The sequence below is a fragment of the Camelina sativa genome, chromosome 9 (assembly GCF_030686135.1).
Source record: "Camelina sativa cultivar CO46 ecotype springtype chromosome 9, ASM3068613v1".
Classification (NCBI taxonomy): Eukaryota; Viridiplantae; Streptophyta; class Magnoliopsida; order Brassicales; family Brassicaceae; genus Camelina; species Camelina sativa.
Window position 1 is genome coordinate 21,539,335 of NC_141888.1, and position 20,602 is coordinate 21,559,936.

Below are 20,602 nucleotides of genomic sequence, written 5' to 3' on the forward strand. Positions count from 1 at the left end.
GCTAGTTTCTAATATTACCCAAAAAAATATTGGGGTTTGTATAGTATGAAATGAACTTTATAATTTTGGGGCTGTGCTTAGTTATGTTTTATCCATGATTATGTTTCTGTCTTTAACTAAGTGCCTACTTATGGGGTCAGAGAATTTGCAGCCTACTTTGCTTAAGTTACATTTAAGGGCAGAGGCTATCATATTACTTATATTTGATGTTTTCTTATAATGATGTAACAATAAAATGACAAAAATATTTTGTGTTTGTAGTGAACAAGTATGTGAAGAAGATGGAATCATGGACTTGATATATGAAATCAACAAAATTTATCTCTTGGAGTACATAGCTTGTAAGCAGGATGGGAAGGCTTATCGTAGGAGTGCAATATGAGCCAGTATGATCATACAGCTTTCATGTGTATTCTGTTAGATGAAAGCAAAGACACCGCAATGCACAAAGATCTTTGGACTGACGCCGGACGCGAGAAGGAGATTCGTCACAACCTTCTGCAATGACCTGGCAGACAATGTCCTGGTACGTGGCAAGCAGACGGGTTTGGCAACAAACTGCAAAGCGTATTGATTGAAGAAGTGAAATGGTCCATGTGTTTTGTTCATTTGTGTTCATGCATCTTAATATATAGTTTCTAGAATTACGCAAGAGTTTGTGGTAATGATATTTATACTAATTCGATTTATCCCAAACTAGAGTGATTGTGAACCCCAAGTTAAATGACATGTTATTTGTTCATAATTCATATTCAATATTTAGGATATGATTGAAACACTTGTCGGGTTTGTGTGGGTTTATGTTCTTTAATCACTGCACCCGCTAGGAAAGAGTCTGCATAGTTCACAAAACTTGGAATAGTTTACAAAAGAATTGTGATATTTTGGGTGCTGAAGTAGAGACAACTGTCTTCATAGACTTCTTTATGAAGTGTACAAACTCCTCTAGCCAGTTGTGTGAAGAACCTCCACTTATAACCAGAGTCTCTCAGCTCCTCATTCAAGCTGACACCATGAGAGTAGGGTGTGTGCGTTGGTATCCATTGTGCTTTCCCCATGGATATTTCTAACAAAAGATGCATATAATATAAACATGATTTTTTTGGTTGGATAAATTTTACATTCATTTGAAATTAAAAAATACTCGTGTTTGATATGAACAGAGAAACTACATACTTTTAAATTTTGCAAGATCAAGCTTGAAGATACTTTTTATCTCTAATAATGCATGAAGTTCAACATCTTTACTTCGTCTTCAAGTACTTGACAAGCTCATTTAATGCGTCGTATGACGCACCTCCACTTCGAACAGAGGCTTTTAGCTTCTCTTTTAAAACAAGGGCTCTCTCCTGCACCCCGACACCTTCTTCGTCCACGATCAACCTCTTCACAGCTCTCTCAACCTCTCCTCTATCCACTTTCCCTTCCACCTGAAACCCTATTCTCCAAACACTTTCTATATACATAGCGTTCAACTTCTGCTCACCATTGAAGGGCCTACAAATCATTGGAACTCCTTCTCCTATGCTTTCAAGCGTTGATTTCCATCCACAGTGGCTCCAGAATCCTCCCACTGCAGGATGTCCCAAGTACTTTTATCTGCGGTGCCCATTTCACAATGTATCCTCTTTCTGAGACCATCTTACTGACTTCCTCTGGCAATGACTCAGAGCCATCTCGGATGACCCATAATAAAGGTTGGTTACTATCACACAACCCCCAAGACCAAGTTTTTTTTTTAATGAAAGCTGTTCTTTTGTTGACTACTTCCCTGCAGAACTCAAAATATCGATCTAAAGGCCCCATTCCTGAAGTCGCTAGGTCTTTGTATCGTAATGGGTACAAATTTTCCACCACCTTTTCTTGCATTTCAGGATCTGCAAAGTAAAAAAAAAAAAAAAAAAAAAAACCAACAAGGCTTAGTGTGAAACAAGTGGGTTCAGGATGGGTTATTAAGCTTGTTTTGGGCACCTTCCATGTCGACCAAGAACTTGTCGGCATTGAGTTTGCTTTGTACAAAACGTGAAACGTAATTTGTAGCACTTTCAGTGCTGAAGATGACACTAGGAAGGTTGAGCTCCTTAGCTACAGCTCCACAGAAGTACATGAACTCCTCGTAGATAATACAAGCAATATCACTGCCTTTTTGAAGCAGCAACTGCGCTATACAATCCTTGAAGCTTGCCTCACTGGTTTTGTTAAGCTTTATCATAAACTCGATTCCTCCGAGTCTTTGGAATTCAGACTCTGGTAAGCTTTGGTTTATGTTGATAAACTGAAAACCAGGGAGTGTTGAGAAAAAGAGCTTACTTGATTGAAGTGTCCCTCAACAACTGTAATTGAGAAGCCTTTGGAGTAAAGGGCTTTCCCAAGTTGCATCATTGGAGTAACATGACCTTTTGCTGGTATTGGAACTAACACTATCCTTCTCTTGCCTTCCCTTTTCTCCATTGCCTTTTTCTCTCTTGTCATCTCTCAATGCGGAACATATCTAAATAGTTGATCGAAATTATTATTTAAATCCCATTTGCATTGAAAGTTTTTGCAATCTTTCAATATGCCATATTATATAGTTGTCTTCCTCGTGTGGCAATTACTCTTTCTTAACCTTCCATATTATATGTTTGGTTTGTTTGGCTCATTTAAGAGTAGGTGGTTTAGGTTGTTTTGAGGATTTAGATAATAATTAAAACGTCATGACGCTTTACTTTGTATTAGCCAAATGCGTACCGTATAACATTTCCTCAGAAGTGGTTCTCTATAAATTTGATGCAATTATTCCATCAAAGTCCAAAGAGTAGTTGGTATACAATAATACAATTACAATATATTTCTTTCAAAAGCAGTAGCAACACGCCAATCTTAGTGCAATTATTGGATCAAAGGTTGGTATACGATTAGACCTAGTTCGCCCTAATATTTCTCTCCCAGCCACTATTTTCGAGGTGTCGCGATCACCTTTTTTCTCCGAAGCCGGTAGGGCTCCGGCTCGCCGGCGTCGGGTCCTCTCACCTAAAACGCCACTCTGCTGCTTCATGTTTTCCCTCGTTCTCTCTTTTAAAGCTTTTTCCCCGTTTTATTTTCCCCTTTTGAATCTTTTTCATTCTCGACTGCTATTCCAGATCCAGACGAATAGACTTGCCTATGCGCTCATACCAAAGGATGTGGAGTCCGGCAAACCCCATCCTCATCTACCCCTCGCCCAGTCCTACCGTCGATTTGCTCAAAGTCGTACACTCCCTGATTTCTCGATCCAGATTGTGCTCCGCCTCTGAAAACCTTTTTCTGCAACATCATTCGAACCTCCCCAGGCGGCATTGAAGCTGATGTTTAACGGGGAATCTTTCCAGAGCTGCGACTTGCCTCCGTTTTTGGACTCCCGTTACAACGACATGTCACCGTGAGAGCTTCGCAGACCATTGGCCACTCCCACCAGAGAAATAGATCTTTTTCTCCTCTCCGGTTAGCCGCTACACGATTCAACTCCCCTGGCCATCCACAACATCACCGGATCTTTGCGGATGAACTATGGACCCGAACTCGGTTTGTTGTCACCCAAATTGGTCTTGCCCAACCTCCAAAAACCCAGGTTCTTTCTATCTAGCCCTTTATTATCCGATAGAGTGCTCTTAGTTTGTTTGGCTATCCTCGATGTTCGAAGACTGCATCGGAGAAACCATTTAGCTACTGTGTCTTGGATGTACAAAGGGTATGTTGGAACTATGGCCATTGCTCATCTTATGACATTGTCGTTTGGTCCCCCAATCTGGATATATCATGTTTTGTTCAATTCCCAGCACCCATACCCTCTAATGAAGCTTAGGTCTTTGGTTATGTCCCTGTGTTCTGCCGAATACAAACCTTGTGTGGAATCCTTGATCACCATTTTTCATGGCAGAGAGGATCCACCTGGTTTGCTACGGCTTTACATTACTGCTTTGTGCCTGGTTTTAGCTCATTGGTGAATTCTCCTGCTCCCAAGGCCCTGCAACCAACTCTCCTCTGAAGCTCAGGTCTGCTTTGTATTCGTCAGTGTCTTACCGACTACAAAATGTGTCTGGAATTCTTGATTATCATTGCCATGGCAAAGAGGATCCACCTGTTATGTTACAGCTCTACACTTATATTTTGCGAATCCTGGTTTTAGCTTCAATCCTGCAATTTACTGCTCCCAAGTCCTTGAAGTTCCATGGCGTGCTAGGTCTGAATTCAAATTGTCAAGGGTGTGGTTCTGGCCGTAGAGTTTTCTCTACAAACAACCACCCCTCGACGATTATAGCTAACTACTTCAGGTACCACCCTGCTAAGAAAACAATCATCAGCACCTCCTTCACCTCCGGGTTATTGCCCCCCGAATCTCTGCCATGGCATTGCTTTTGCTAATGCTCCTCATTCCAGTGAGATCCTTGGCTCTGATCCTTCTACCAATGGCACTGTTTCCTTTGACCGTGACCTACCTATCATCTCTCGAGACTCTCGATGATGTCCAATCCTGCAACCATGATCCCACATGTCTCCAACTGCTTTTAGCACTTGTTTCATAGCTCTCATGGATTCTTGCTTAATGTGTCCTTTATTCTTGTTTATGTCTATGGCTTTGGGAAAGTCTATATTTGTAATCTTTTAAACTCTGGGATACTCTATCCCCCTACTTGTAATGTTTCTGTTTGAATTAATAGAATCATTGTTTGTCCAAAAAAAAAAAAGTTGGTATACGATTTAAGTATTACGATGTTTTCACACAATTTTAAAAAGTAGTTGGTGTTTAATTATGCAAGAACCACTTCTCCCACACTAAATGCATATATAAAGAGGAAGAGAAAGCTCTAGCAGTGACACATCAACCTATTATTTAATAATTTTTATTTTTATTATTAAAAAATAAATCATGCATGAATGATTGAAATCTTAATCATATGAAAAACGGACAAGTTAAGCCTGCATGTAAAGTTTAGGAACACACACACAAGGCATAGAGAAGTAGGCGACTTCTCTCCTAGGCCTAGTTCCCAAGATAACCAAAAGCAGTAACAACTTTTGAAAAAAATCAGATCTCACCTACTTAAAAGTACTACAAACGGTAATAACCAACGGTCCGTCAACCACTCTGAAGATTAGCTGGTGGTCTCACAAGATCCGGTGCTCTATTTTCTCCCGGAGACGACTTGCTTCATCGTATCCCGGCCGTGGTCTTCAACATTCGAAAGAGTAAAACCACAAATGGCTGGTATGTCTTCTCTACCTCATCCTCCAACCAACTTATCCCTTGCTGAACCTTGAACTGCAGAATCCCTTAACCCTTTGTAACCCTTTAAAACCTTTTATAACCCTGTTGACACCGATAGACTGCTACCTCGTCTTTCTCAACTATATACACCATGGAAAAACAAATCCCGTATTACCTCAAAGGAAAAGGAATAGATACGGAAGTCCACCACCCCCTCGCCAAAGAATTCGAGCCCCGGGAGATGGATACTTAGAAAAACTCTCTTACCCTCATGGGACGTCTTACTAACCCATCGGCACAAAGAATTTGGTCCCTCTTCCCCTTCCTTGTTAGCTGCTGGGATCTTAAAGGTAAAGCTGTTGGAGCAGACTGGGACGAGGCTGTTTTCAGTTCATATTTGATTTTGAAGAAGATATCCAAAAGTTACTGAACAATAGACCTTACCACTATGATTACTGGATGGTTATCCTCCAACGCTGGGAATCAAAAATCTATGCTACATTCCCATCTTAGATTCCTTTTTGGATAGAAGTCTAGGGGCTCCCTAAGCATTACTGGCAGCCACAAATGCTCCAAACCATTGTGACAAACTTGGAGAACTGGAAACTATTAAGATAACAGATGTCTCTGCAAAGATAAGAGTAAAAGTTGATAGCCTCAAACCCATTATAAAGGAGACTATAGTAGAATTCCCTAATGGCAATGAAGCTCTTATTACACTAGAGTACAAGAATCTAAAGAACCATTGTCTCCACTGCTGTAAACTTACCCACGAGGCAAGATCTTGCCCCGACTTACCTACAAAAGGAGATGACCTTCCTGTAACAGCAAAAACCCATGTGTCGAACACCAGAGAAGTGTCTAGGAACTATTACACCCCCAGGATAATTTTGGGGCCCCCACATCCTCTGTGCAACTCGCAGAGCCCAAAAGGAACCACCAGGAAGCCCTGAGATCACAAAAAGAGAGGTTAGGAACACCAGGAAGCCCTGAGATCACAAAAAGAGAGGTTAGGTCAAGAATCAAGCCAAAGATCATACACCCTCGGAGGGGGGGGGGGGCGTAGAAACTCAACTTTCCCTAGGAGTAGCCACGTGAGACAAACGCACCGTACTCATCCTTACCATGGTAGAGCGTCGTCCAGAGATATGTTCTCTCCCCATCGTTATCACAGGGAAAACCTCCCTTCCCATCGCTCAAGGATGCAGTGGAGAGAGAAAGCACCCGCAACTATATCTCAAGGCCTCTGACTCTTCAAGGCCAAGACGTCCACCCCTAGAGAGACTAGAGATCAATCCCGATCCTCATACTCCTCCCCCTCCCCCTCCTGCTGTAGTGACATGTCACCAAATGGAGCTGAGTACACGTGCACCCACTCATGTATATATTCCCTTGAAAGAGCAAGTAATGAGTGAATTGAGGGAAGTCACAGTACAATACCTAGCAGTCACTGATCCCACTGAAAGTGCAGCGAGAAAACAGAGGGTTATTCAGGGAGAAGCAAAAGGCTTAATGTATATGACTGCAGAGAACATAATTCAAAGTACCATCTCAGCCTCCCAGATAGACACGACCCAAAACCCTTTGTTGGAGAATGCCTCCTGAGACCAAAGACTGGAGACGATAACCTCAAGCATCCATGCCCCGGAGGAAACTGTCAAACCCACAAAACGAGGAAGAGGACGACCTGCTCTAATGAAATCTCAATCCAAAACACCATTAAAACTGTTGGAGCAAAGAGTCAGAAGAGAAACCTTACTAATGGTTCTCCAAAGAAATCTAACCATACCAAAGGAAACACTCAAATAGGAAAACAACTTGCTGGACCAAGCCATCAGAATCTCTCAAAAGAGAAAGCACAATCCCAAGCCAGATCATCAAAAACCAACCAACCTAAAGGGGTAATAATACTTGCGATGACGAGGAAAAAGGTTGATTTTCAAAATCCACCAAATCCTCTTCCTTAAAGATTCTGAGCTGGAACTGTTGTGGGTTGGGGAATCCCACAACAGTTTGGCGACTCCGTGAGCTATCTTCGGATACCTCACCAGATATATTATTCCTCATGGAGACAAAAAAATGGTGATGACACGGTAATGAAGACTTTGGATGGGTTGCCTTATACGCACCACCTATTGGTTCCCCCACATAGCCCTGGAGGGGGTGGTCTTTCTTTATTTTGGAAACAACATGTGGAGGTCACATACTAGTTTCCTGCAACAATTACATAGATACAAGCATTACAACATAGGGGAAAATTTTTTTCTCTACTTTTGTCTATGGTGAACTGGATAGAACTAAGCGAAAACTTATCTGGGATCAACTCGCGGCCATTGGCATTACTCGTGTGGAGCCCTGGTTCCTGGGGACTTCAATGATACCACGGCCAGAAGGTTCTTTTGGAGACATTCGTACCTTTATGTCAACATGTGATTTGTATGACCTCCGACACTCTGGGAATTTTCTCTCCTGGAGGGGAAAAAGGAACAATCACATAGTATTCTGTCGTTTGGATAGAGCGATGTCGAATGGAGCATGGGCAGAACCTTACCCGTCAAGTCGTAATGAATACCTTCGCTTCGAAGGATCTGATACCGCCCTATCCTCATAACATTGATCTCTTGTAAAAAAGAAACGTGGTGTTTTCAGATACGACAGAAGATTGAAAGAAAATGAGGAGGTTAAAAACTTGATACACAGGGCCTGGATGGCTGATGATTTAGAAGGAATAGAGGCAAAGCTTAGTAAATGTCAACGAGAAATCATCATTTGGTCAAAAGAAAAGCATCAGAATAGCCAACATGTAATCGAGTTATATAGGTCAAAGATTGAGAATGCCATGACCAGCCCTGAAGCAAATCCAGAAGTGATCTCCACTCTGAATCTGAGTCTCCTACACGCATACAAAGCAGAAGAGGAGTTCTGGAAGCAGCGTAGTAGACAAATGTGGTTAGCACTGTTAGAATTGCGGAATTTACTAAGGTAGAATCAAGAGAATACTTAGAATTGATTAGAATAGCATTCATCGATTGTTTGTTACAAGGACATATATAGGGAGACTATGAACTAGCCGTTAGGCATACAAAGGGAAGGAAAGAAGATATTCTCATGGGATTAGTCTCAATCTTCCTTAATGGTGATAGCGACCTTTCCTTATTTGGTTGACTCGATTTCACTCGTCCCCAAGGTAAACATGTGATCTTTCCTTGAGATATTTGGCTCTTCTCTTTCTTCTAGATCCTTCTCTTCTTATGGGCTTCTTATTGCTAAGGCCTCTCCTTCTTATACCACTCAACCTCGGCCTCATTGCTCCCTTGTACGGACAACCTTCTTATAGTTGTACCAACAGCCTTGATATCAAGTCTCCTAGATCAATACTCCCCCTCAAGCTTAACCAGGTGAAACGGTTAAGCTTGGAATCCCGTAAGCCATCACCTCATTAAAAACCTCAAAATAGAAAACCACATGGGACAAAACTACCTTGAGGGAAAAAGAGTGTGATGGTCACGGGTAGAAGACTTGATCAAGGGTGTGTCAAGTCCACCAGTCCGGGCTTGGGATGAATGTGATCACACACTTTACGACAAGCGGCCTTGGTGAGAATGTCAGCGAGTTGGTCCACGCTTGGTGTATGATATGGGAGTGTGACTCCTTCTTCAATCTTCTCTCTAACTTTGTGGCAGTCCGACTCGATGTGTTTGGTTCTTTCATGGAACACCGAGTTTGTGGCTATGTGGATTGCGGCTTCATTGTCACAATGCATAGGGATTGGTGTTGATGGTTTGATGCCTAGCTCTTCTAACAATGCCTTGAGCCATGTGAGCTCGGTGGTCAGCTTCCGCATTGCTCTATACTCAGATTCGGCACTTGACATCGAGACCACCTTTTGCTTCTTGGTCTTCCACGTGACTAGGTTGCCTCCTATGAAGGTGCAGTAGCCTGTGACAGATCTTCGATTCGTCCTATCGCCACCCCAATCCGCATCACAATATCTTACAAGCTCGGTATTGTCATTCTTGCCCATCCATATGCCTTGGCCGGGGCTCTTCTTGAGATAGTGAAGAATTCTTTGCAAGAGACTCCAGTGATATGTTGTTGGAGCTTTCATGTACTGGCTAACCTGATTCACAGCATAGCAAATGTCAGGTCGCGTAAGTGTTAAGTAGATAAGCTTACCCACTAGCCGGCGATAGCGTGAGGGATCTTCGTATGGTGGGTCATTCCTCTCCCCCTTGCGTTCAACTTGGTAGCCATCAGGGAGCGGAGTGTCAACCGGTTTAGCTCCTAACATTCCTGTTTCACAAAGTAAATCAAGGGTGTACTTTCATTGGGAAAGAAATAGGCCTTCCGGAGAACGACACACTTCAATCCCAAGGAAGTACTTAAGTTCACCAAGGTCTTTTATATCAAACACAGAATTTAAATGAGCTTTGATATCCTTTATACCTTCTTGGTTGTCCCCAGAGATGATAAGATCATCTACATAAACAAGGACAACCACTATACCTTTATCGCTTTGATGAGTGAAGAGAGAGTTGTCCGAGTGTGTTCTCTTGAAGCCATAACCAATAAGTGTGCTGCTCAACTTGTGGTACCAGGCTCGTGGTGATTGCTTTAAACCATATATAGCTTTCCTTAGTCTCAATACCTTTCCCGGAGCGATCATGTCTTCAAGACCCGGTGGTGGTGTCATGTAAACTTCTTCCTTTAATTCTCCTTGTAGGAAGGCGTTTTTGACATCCATCTGCCATAACTCCCAAGATAGATTCATAGCTAAGGATAAGACTACTCTCACTGTATGAAGCTTAGCCACCGGTGCGAACGTGTCTTTGTAGTCCTGACCATATGTTTGAGTGAACCCTCGCGCCACTAGCCGAGCTTTGTATCTTTCGATATCTCCATTGCTTAGATGCTTGATTGTGAACACCCACTTTGAGCTTACTGCCTTTTTCCCTAGTGGAAGATCAGCTTCATCCCATGTGTGATTTCGTATCATAGCCTCCACCTCATCATCTACCGCTCCAAGCCATTCTTTGCTTTCTTGTGCTTCCTCATAGGTGTTTGGTATTGGTTGTTCGTCTAGCTTCCCAAGGAACACTTGATAATCGGGAGGTAGATGTGCAAGAGAACAAACAGCTTGAATAGGATGTGCTATAGTTTGGTTGTTGTAGTAGACGCGTTTGTCCTTCCAAGTAGACGGATGTGATCGAATGCGTGTGCTTCGGCGCAACTGTGGAGCTGGTTGTGGTGCAGGAGGTGGTTGTGGTGCAGGAGCTGGCTCGGTCAATGTTGGTTCTCCAGATGTCTCGGGCTCCTCTGCAGGTTCCTCGAGCCTCTGCCTACTACTATTCTCCCCCTCCGGCTCCAGAGGCACAACATTCGGCGGGGTGTCGGACTGATCGGGCAACGATGAGCCGGTATGCGAGTCAGGTGAAGAATCCTGGGACAATCGAGAGGGCTGAGCTGGGGAGATGCCAAGATGGTCAAGGAGGAATCTGAGACCCGCTGAATGATCTGTAGGTGTCGCCAAATCTTTCAAGCCAGCCCAATCTTTCTTGTCAAAGTAGCCTTGGTCTTCAAGAAACTTGACATCGCGAGAGACAAAGGTGCGGTTGTTGACCGGGTCAAAACATTTGTAGCCCGTTTGAGTGATGGAATAGCCTAGAAACATGCACTTGGTGCTCTTGGCTTCAAGCTTATTCCTTAGTTCACCTGGTACTAAGACAAAACAAACACATCCAAACACTTTTAGGTGATTAAGTGATGGTTTAAATTGATTTATTACCTCAAATGGTGATCGATCTTCCAAGATCTTAGTTGGAGTTCGGTTGATTAAATAACAGGCTGTCATCACCGCATCTCCCCAATATCTTCTTGGTACATTGGTGTGAAACATTATTGATCTTGCTACTTCCATCAAGTGTCGGTTCTTTCTTTCTGCTACCCCGTTTTGTTGAGGAGTGTAGGGGCAACTTGTTATATGTGCAATGCCATGCTTTGCTAGGTGTTCTTTGAATCGGTTGCTTGTATACTCGCCTCCATTGTCTGTTCTAAACACTATAATCTTAGCATTAAACTGATTAGTGACATAGTTTTGAAAATTTATGAATGCATCAATCACACGGTCCTTGGAGGGAAGTAATGTAACCCAAGTATATTTTGATTTTTCATCTATAAATGTCACAAAATACTTGTTACTATCCCTAGAAACACATGGAGAGGTCCAAACATCTGAATGAACTAAGTCAAAACATTTTTCATAAAAAGTAGTAGACTTAGAGAAAACAGTTTTACAATGTTTGCCAAGTATACAAGCCTCACAACTAGAGTGATCAAAAGAAACATCAGGAAATCATTAACTCAAGAGCTCTAGAGTGAGGATGACCTAGTCTAGCATGCCACATTGCATTCAATGAAATTCCAAGACAAGAACTAAACAAAACAGTTTTTGATGAGTTTGGTGAGCTATCTTCAAGAATGTAAAGATCATCTTTGGTTCCACCCTCACCAATCAGTTTTCCAGTCTCAATATCCTGAAAGTAAACACCATTAGGCCCAAATATAGCATAGCAATTTAGATCATTAGTAGCTCTCTTAATTGACAAAAGATTTGAAGTAAACTTAGGCATATAAAACGCTTTAGACTCTTTGTTGAACAGTTTTAAATTGCCTATGCCTTGAATTGGTATTTTATCCCCATAAGCAATAACTACATCTCCCTTAGTCGGTTCTATATTATCTAGCAAGTTCGAGTTACTAATCATATGGTGAGAAGCACCCGAATCTACTACTAAGGAGTTGTTAAGCTTGAGGGTAGAAAATGTTTTACCACTTGACTCCTTAAGAGCCAAGGACTTGAAGAAGGCCTCCAGGTCAGATTTCCTCACATAGTCACCGGAAGCTGCCTCTTCACCATGCTTCAAGGAACCGCCAGTTTGGACTTGTTCATCCTTGGTGTAGGTCGCATTGGCTCTCGGATCTTTGTGATGGGAACTTGGGCATAGGTGAGGATGAAGGAACCAGCATTTCTCCTTAGTATGGTTCTTCCTCTTGCAGTGCTCACATCCTCCCTTTGGCTTCCGATCCTCTTGCTTGAAGACACCTTTGTTGGCTGTGACTAGCTCCCCCTTACCACTAAACAAGCCGAGAGAACCTTGTTCTTTTTGAATCTGTGCACATACATCGTCGAGGCTAGGGAGCTTGTCTGACCTTAGGATGTGCTTTATGAGGTCGTTGAAGGTTGGGTTGAGGGTAAGAAGTAAGGCAAAGACCTTGTCTTGTTCCCTTCGCTCGTTGAGTACAGCCGGATCCATGGTGTTTGGACGGAGCATCTCGAATTCAGCCCAAAGTGACCTGAATTTCCCAAAGTGTTTGTTAAACTCCATATCCTCTTGACTCAGGTCGTTGATAGACTTCTTGACTTCAAAGACTCGGGTGAGGTTGGAGATATTGCCGATGACATTTTTGAGTGTCTCCCATAGTTCGCTGGCCGTTTCACAATAAGAGTAGGCTTCAAGTATGGGAGCCTCAAGGGAGTTTTGAAGTATGGAGAGGACAGTTTGGTCTTCTTGAAACCACTTAGCTTCTTCTTGACGCTTAGCCTCTTCTTCATCTTCTTTGATGGTTTCTTTTCCATCTTCTTTGGTGACTTGCCTTGGAACTTTCCCACCTGCGATGCGGTTCCAAAGTCCGCGGCCACACAACGCTGTTTTGGTGGTTCTTGACCACAGAAGGTAGTTTCCTCCTTTGAGGGCAGTTGGTAGAACAAGCGGCTTGGTGTTCTCCATGGTAGAATGCTATTGACCGCCGGATAAAGCTTTTGACCGGTGGGTAAAAGAGAGAAAACGAACGAGAGTAGAAAGTGAACAACAACAAGAATGAAGAATCGGATTTAGAATAAAAGAGAATGAAGCTAGTTTCGTCAAGAACATGTTAGAATTGCGGAATACCATGCTCTGATACCATGTTAGAATTGCGGAATTTACTAAGGTAGAATCAAGAGAATACTTAGAATTGATTAGAATAGCATTCATCGATTGTTTGTTACAAGGACATATATAGGGAGACTATGAACTAGGCGTTAGGCATACAAAGGGAAGGAAAGAAGATATTCTCATGGGATTAGTCTCAATCTTCCTTAATGGTGATAGCGACCTTTCCTTATTTGGTTGACTCGACTTCACTCGTCCCCAAGGTAAACATGTGATCTTTCCTTGAGATATTTGGCTCTTCTCTTTCTTCTAGATCCTTCTCTTCTTATGGGCTTCTTATTGCTAAGGCCTCTCCTTCTTATACCACTCAACCTCGGCCTCATTGCTCCCTTGTACGGACAACCTTCTTATAGTTGTACCAACAGCCTTGATATCAAGTCTCCTAGATCAATAAGCATTGGGAGATAAAAACTCCGGATACTTTCATGCTATCACTAGGGGTCGTAAGGTAATAAACAAATTCTCAGTTATTTAAGATGAGAATGGAAACTCGGTATACAGAGAAGATCAAATAAGTAAGGTTATTACCAAGTATTTCTCAAAGTTGTTCTCGTCGTCTGAGGGGGAAAGGGCTACGGTGGTCAATGTTGTTGTTGAACCTTGCATCACGCTAGAAATGAATCAGAAACTCATTGCCATACCGTCCCCAGAGGAAATCAAATCTGCGAGCTTCTCAATCCATGCAGACAAAGCCCCTGGACTTGATGACTTCTCGGCAAGCTTCTTCCAATCAAACTGGGAGACCGTAGGACCATACATCATTATAGAAGTTTCAGAATTTCTTTTTATTAGGAGTGTTGCCAAGAAACTCAAACCAAACGCATGTGAGACTCATACCTAAAATCCAAAGCCCACAGAAGATGGCAGACTATAGACCGATAGCGCTATGCTCAGTGTTCTACAAGATCATATCAAAAGTTCTGACAAAGTGCCTCCAGCCGTACCTGCAAAACATCATCTCAGAGAATCAGTCGGCGTTTGTACCAAAAAGAGCGATCTCATACAATGTACTAATTACTCATGAGGTTTTACATTACCTTAAGACATCGGGAGCTAAGATGCAATGCTATATGGCTGTCAAAACCGACATGAGTAAAGCATATGACTGCATCGGATGGGACTTTATATGGTTGGTGATGACAAAGATGGGTTTTCACTAAACCTGGATCAACTGGATAATGGAGTGTATCACTTTTGTATCTTACTCTTACCTGCTAAATGTAGCTGTCCACGGGGAAGTCAACCCACAGAGAGGAATCCGCCAAGGTGATCCTCTCTCACCATATATCTTCATACTCTGAGGTGAGGTTCTATCAGGACTCTGTAAAAAAGCACAAAGGGAAAATAAACTACTGGGAGTACGAGTCTCAAAACCAATCCCTCGAGTCAACCACTTGCTCTTCGCGGATGACACAATGTTCTTCTGCAGATCTGATCGCCAAAGTTGTGAAGAGCTAATGCGAATCTTAAAGAGGTACAAAAATGCATCAGGACAAATGATAAACAAAAGCAAATCAGCTGTTACTTTCTCAGCTAAAACAGGAGAAGATGCAAGAAACCTGGCTAAACAGATCCTCAGAATTCAACAAGTGGGAGGTTTAGGTAAATACCTTGGATTACCTGAGTCCTTTGGGAGGAAAAAGAAAGACATGTTTAACGGCATCATCGACAAAATCAAGGAGCGAGCTCAGAGCTGGTCCTCGAGGTTCCTTTCCACTGCTGGAAAAACCACCATGCTCAAGTCAGTGCTTTCTGCCAGGCCAACTCACACGATGTCCTGCTTCAAGTTATCTGGATCTTTATGCAAAAGAATTCAGTCGGCTCTGACTAGATTTTGGTGGGATTCATCACCTGAAAAGAGGAAAATGTGTTGGATATCTTGGGAAGAAATGACAAAACCAAAAAAAGAAGGAGGTTTGGGCTTCAGAGAGGTTGCTACCTTTAAAGATGCAGTCCTATCTAAAATTAGCTGGCGAATCCTCACCAACCCATCCTGTCTACTAGCAAGAGTCCTACTAGGGAAGTATTGCCAGCACCAATCTCTTCTGGAGTGCATACCGCCGAATTCAGCCTCCCATGGCTGGAGGGGTATCTGTATAGGACGAGACCTCCTGAAAACACAACTAGGAAGAGCTATAGGATCAGGGACACTTTCCTTGGTGTGGAAAACCCGTGGATTTCACTAAAAGAAGCAATTGTACCAATGGGACCAATCCCTGCGGAGTGTCAGGATATGAGAGTTGCTGAACTGTTACGGCCCCAATCAGCGCAATAGGATGAACAGAAAATTAGAGATATACTCCCTTCATATGAGGATCAGATTCTTCTCCTAATACCCAGCAGATTGGGAGCAGAGGACCGATACATATGGCTACCAACTCCTTCTGGGGAATACTCTGCAAAATCTGGGTATCAAACTGCCATGTCAAGCTTAGGGTCGAAACAAGATCCCACAAATCATGAGGATTTCAAATGGGAGAAGGAAATCTGGAATGTTAAGTGCTTAACGAAGTTAAAATTCTTCCTCTGGAAAGTTATGAAAAATGCCCCTCCCCCTTGGAAAAGTGTTGAAAGAACGCGGTATTAACCAGGAGGCTAGTTGCCCTTTTTGCAGACAAGAGGAATCGGCGGAGCATCTGTTCTTCCACTGGAACTTCGCCCAACAAGTGTGGGCTCAGACACCATTCAAGAGACAGTTAGATTCAAGTATGATAACAAATCTTCGAATGGGGATTGAATTGTTAAGTAAACTACAGTGCTTACCTCCAACATGTATTGTTGATGGCTCACTGGGTATCTAGATCATCTGGAAACAGAGGAATAAACTCCTCTTCGAAAAGACGACCACCCCTGCCAACGAGATTGTCTCCCAAGCGACTTCCCACGCTAGAGAATGGAACGCAGCCCAGGATGTAATTCACAGAAACACCAACAATCCATCCGGGAAACCTCATAGGATGACTAGTGCAAATACGATTCAATGCTTCACTAATGCTGCTTGGAACGAAGCTTCTAAGGTGGCGGGTCTCGGATCCGTGCACCGGATCGGTAGTATCTGGTCAAGATACAGTAACCCACGTTGATTCCCCTCTTATAGCCGAAGCACTAGCCATGAACCGAGCTATCCAACAGGCTTCCGATCTAGGTTACCAGATAATTTCTTTTGCTTCAGATTTGCAAACGCTAATCAAAGCAACCAACTCGGAGATCTGTCACAAGGAGATCCACGGGATTATACACGATATCCTAGCCATGGCACATAGGTTCGAGAGAATCTGCTTCAAGTACATCCCACGAGACGAGAACCGAAGAGTAGATGAAATTGCAAAAAACACTTTAGCTTCTATTTCTCTCAGTTTATCTATTTGTACCCCCTTTTCTATTTCACCTGCTTTAATTGTAGAAGTTGAACCAGTACCAACCATACCGATTGAAATTTAATGAAAGCATTTGGTTACTGATTACTAATTAAATACTTCAAATTTAATTAGTTATAAAAAGTATATTAAATAGATATATAGATAAAATTTTAATTTATTAGCATGCATTCTACATCAACAAAATTTAAATGTAACTTGAATTTTATTAAGCTACGAACATTAAAATGATATAGATTATATATTTCATATTTTGCATACTATATAGAACATTAGTTATGATGAATATACACTGAAATTATGGTTTATTTTAAGGGCAATTGACAAAATAGCACAAAAATATGTTTTATTTCAAAGTTTAGCACAAAAATATGTTTTATTTCCAAGTTTCCAAGTTCCACAAATAGTTCCTTTAAAATTTAATTAATTCATATAATTTAATCACCATCTCTTGTCTTTCTTCTCTAAAACAGAAAAACACAATCGTTTTGCATTCTTCCTCATTCTTTCAGAAACAAAATCGATATTGTTCTGTCGGATTCTCTTCGCCTCGCCAGATTCACGTCGCCAATGTCTCATCTCCGGTATATCGGTGTCTCGCTGAAGAAGAAAGGGAGATTTGAGAGCACACATCTTCGATCTCAATTCTAAAGCTCAAGGTAAGCTACTCTCTGATGCTCACGATTGTGGTTTCTGGGGCATTTGATTTGTCTGATTGAAACTTAGGGTGTGACTGATTTGTGGTAAAATTCTCACAGTGTGTCCTCTGCAAAATTAGGGATTCAATATCTAAAAAATTGAGTGTTAATGTTGGGTGATTTCTAGATTCATTTGATAGTTGTTGGATTGTGATTTTGGAGATCTAGGATCACAATTTTGGCTAATATTATGCACTGTAATCGACATCTTACAGTGTGATGCTCTGATTTTTTCTAACTCGAGTTTTGTTTCTTTTCTCGGTTTTAAGAGCATGAGATCATTGTTGTGGTAATCAAATCATAGAAAATCACAATCGTGTACACCATGTTTAGTCATTCGAAAATTAGGTTGCTTTAGTTTGGCCATTCTCTCTGATTATGGTATCGTAGACTTGTTAATTTGTTTATAGTTTCTGTTTGACATTTCTCTAGTTTTATTTGTATTACTATTCATTTTTTCAGGAAATTTGTTGGAGAGGTTGTGAAATCTTGAGTGTAAACATACAGAGAAGCTTGGTGTAACCATTCTTTGTGGTCGGTTTGTTTTTGCTGTTAGAAAAAAAGAATGGAGATTGCGGCAAAGAAGCGTTCCAAACATATTCATGTTGGTGGAATAGTCACAAATAAATGTATATATATATATAACACATTTTTGGACAAAACTAGTATAAGAGTAATTTGTGATAGATTTGAGGTAAAACATTAAAAAGAGATTGTAAAAATATTTATGTAAATTCAGGAAGGATTTCTGAACATATTTAGTGATTTCAATTTTTATCATAGGACATGAGAGATTTTTCCAACAATTATCCCATTGCCTAAGCTTCAGCTCAAGATAAGGAAGAGCTTAAATCAAATATTCATTGGCTTTTATTTAAGAAGAATGCTCCATCAAGAAGAATAATCTTTTTGTTTTCATATTTAGATGCTAGGGTTTTGTGTTAAAATAATTGTCGGATGGTGCGTGTGGAGTAATTTGAATTTGATGTTCATAAAATCATATGGTCTTTTTTCTTCCTATTTGTGTCCCGCTATGATATGCACATGTTTATTTTTTAGAAACACACATTTATTTTAGAAATGATTCAATAATATTAAAAAAATATTCCTTAAAATTTAGGATGACATTCATAAAATGTTTGGGTTTTTTTTTGAAATGATAAAAACAAAAACATGAGATACTCGCCTTACAAGATTTGAACATGCCTTTTTGATAATGTATTAGATCATGTAAGTAATAAGCCAAGCTTTTCATTTGACAATAACATAACAATAAATATATAAAGTTATATAACACAAGGCATGATATTGGTAAAGATTGGGATGCCTACAAAAATGAAATCATTATACCTCTCTAGTATAGAGTAATCTTTCACATATTAAAGCAAAACAATAGAAAAATATTTATTTAATTTTAGGAAGGATGTGATATTTAGGAAGAACGCTTTAGAATTCAGGATAGCCTTCATTAATATTTAGGAAGATATAAAATCAAAGAGTTAGTCCTAATATATATACAGAAAATATCAGGATGTGTACCAAATAAACATCAAATATTCATTACTAAATGGAGTAATATGTGATACATTAAGGTAAAACATAAATTAAAAGATTCAAATCACATTTTCAAAAATTTAAGAAGGAATTGATAATATTTAGGAAAATATCGTTAAATGTTAGGAATGGTTTCTTAAATATTTAAAAATCTCAAAACGGTGATGACCAAAACCATAAGATGAGAACCGGTTGCACCTGTGAATACCCACCCCAAAAGAAATCAATTACTAAGACCTCAATTATTCTGTTCATATTTGTGTTGCGTTAAAAAACTGAAAAAGCTAAGATGAGTTCAGGTTTTAATGACACTTGTTTTTGTTTATTTTTACCAGTATAAATAATTTATCAAGTTAATTTTAATTGTCATAATTAATCATATCATCACTAGGATTTAACCCGCGGTACACCGCAGGACAATATTTTTAATTTTAAAATTTTAAATTTATATTGTATTTATTTGTTATTTTATTATTGTTTTATTAATTTTAAAAGTATAAAATTTTACAGGTATTTGATATAAGTATTCAAAATATAAGATTTTTGTAGTGTTTTCAAGGTTTTAACCCGTGTGGTATATGTATAGTCTAGTAATACATTTATTTCCTGGTACATATTTAAAAGTGTTTTAAAAAAAAAAAAACAATTCCACTTAACTCCCTATATGGGATTAATACCAACCCATAATCAAAATAAGTTTTTTTTTTATCAAGTTTAATTTTATTAATTGTTTTACCAAATTAGCATTTTTATAGTTTATAATTTTTCCATGTCAATATATGTATATAGTTTATGATAAATAATAGAATTTTTTTTTTTGGTAATTCCTAAAAAAATAAAAAAGAAACCAAATTATATGGGGGTTTTCAACATATTTAATGTGAAATTTTATAATTGGATTTTCGGTTTAGGAAATTTATTAATGTTAATATAATTATGAAGATTGTAAACTTTTGTTATAGAAAATCTGTTGGATATCATTTAAATTTGAGCGATTCTAGCATCCATAAAAATAGTTTTGGAGATTTAATGGGTTAAAACTTTAATGGGTAGAGTTGTTTTTGGAAAAATCAGAATATATAGATGTTGTTAAGATTTTATGGCAATAAATGTAACAAATGTTGGTCAATTTAAGAAAGTTTATTATTTAAGTTTCTCTGCAATATTATTTATGGAATTGTTATAGGGGTTAATGTTGTAAAAAAAAAAATAAGTAAAACTTAACGGAGATAAACCAAAATGTACTTCAAAAATGTTAATATAAATGTGCATAAATCCCTATGCATGTGTGGGTTATTGCCTAGTTTTACATAATGACTAGTCCTCCTGAAGTGTACAACTAATCTTGCTAGTTGTGCGAAAAACCTCCATTTATAATGGAGCCTCTCAGTTTCTCTTTCAAACTGACAACTCTCTTCCTTATCTCTTCTCCTTCTTCGTCTGCCATTAACATGGTCCCATAGGTTACAATATTAATAGATATCTATCTACATATTCCCAAATTTTTTTTCTTGAATATGCCAATAAAAAAGACCCAATATATATATTTTTACCCCAAAATGTTTTGGGAAAATGACACCAAAACCCACTTTGGGGGTGAGTTCTTCCACTAAAACCCACTTTCCACTCATGCCATACTTTCTCAAGTTTTTGCCTTATGTGGCCATATTTCTATTACATTTTTGCCCTTAGTAACAACTTACCTCTCTTTCTCAAGTTAAAACTTACCTTACTTACCTCTCTTTATTTTCCACC

At 40.0% G+C, this 20,602-nt stretch overlaps 2 protein-coding genes and 2 long non-coding RNA genes across 4 annotated transcripts; 2 read left to right on the plus strand and 2 right to left on the minus strand.

Moving 5' to 3' along the window:
* Positions 1–1,083: 1,083 nt before the first annotated feature.
* Positions 1,084–2,586, minus strand: LOC147938451 (uncharacterized). Its single transcript, XR_015564999.1, has 2 exons — positions 1,972–2,586; positions 1,084–1,877 (listed from the first exon to the last, which is right to left on the minus strand). It is a non-coding gene; the product is annotated as an uncharacterized LOC147938451 (long non-coding RNA).
* Positions 2,587–8,979: 6,393 nt separating this feature from the next.
* On the minus strand, positions 8,980–13,014 carry LOC147938452 (uncharacterized). The gene is made up of 6 exons (XM_087465643.1): positions 12,641–13,014; positions 11,941–12,580; positions 11,613–11,760; positions 9,620–10,945; positions 9,348–9,520; positions 8,980–9,075 (listed from the first exon to the last, which is right to left on the minus strand). The coding sequence occupies exons 1-6, from the start codon at positions 13,012–13,014 to the stop codon at positions 8,980–8,982; spliced, it is 2,757 nt and encodes a 918-aa protein (XP_087321769.1).
* A 1,661-nt stretch (positions 13,015–14,675) lies between these two features.
* LOC147938453 (uncharacterized) lies at positions 14,676–16,659 on the plus strand. Its single transcript, XM_087465644.1, has 5 exons — positions 14,676–15,377; positions 15,494–15,712; positions 15,833–15,913; positions 16,020–16,266; positions 16,316–16,659. The coding sequence occupies exons 1-5, from the start codon at positions 14,676–14,678 to the stop codon at positions 16,657–16,659; spliced, it is 1,593 nt and encodes a 530-aa protein (XP_087321770.1).
* Positions 16,660–17,025: 366 nt separating this feature from the next.
* LOC147938454 (uncharacterized) lies at positions 17,026–18,073 on the plus strand. Its single transcript, XR_015567451.1, has 2 exons — positions 17,026–17,254; positions 17,756–18,073. It is a non-coding gene; the product is annotated as an uncharacterized LOC147938454 (long non-coding RNA).
* Positions 18,074–20,602: the final 2,529 nt, after the last annotated feature.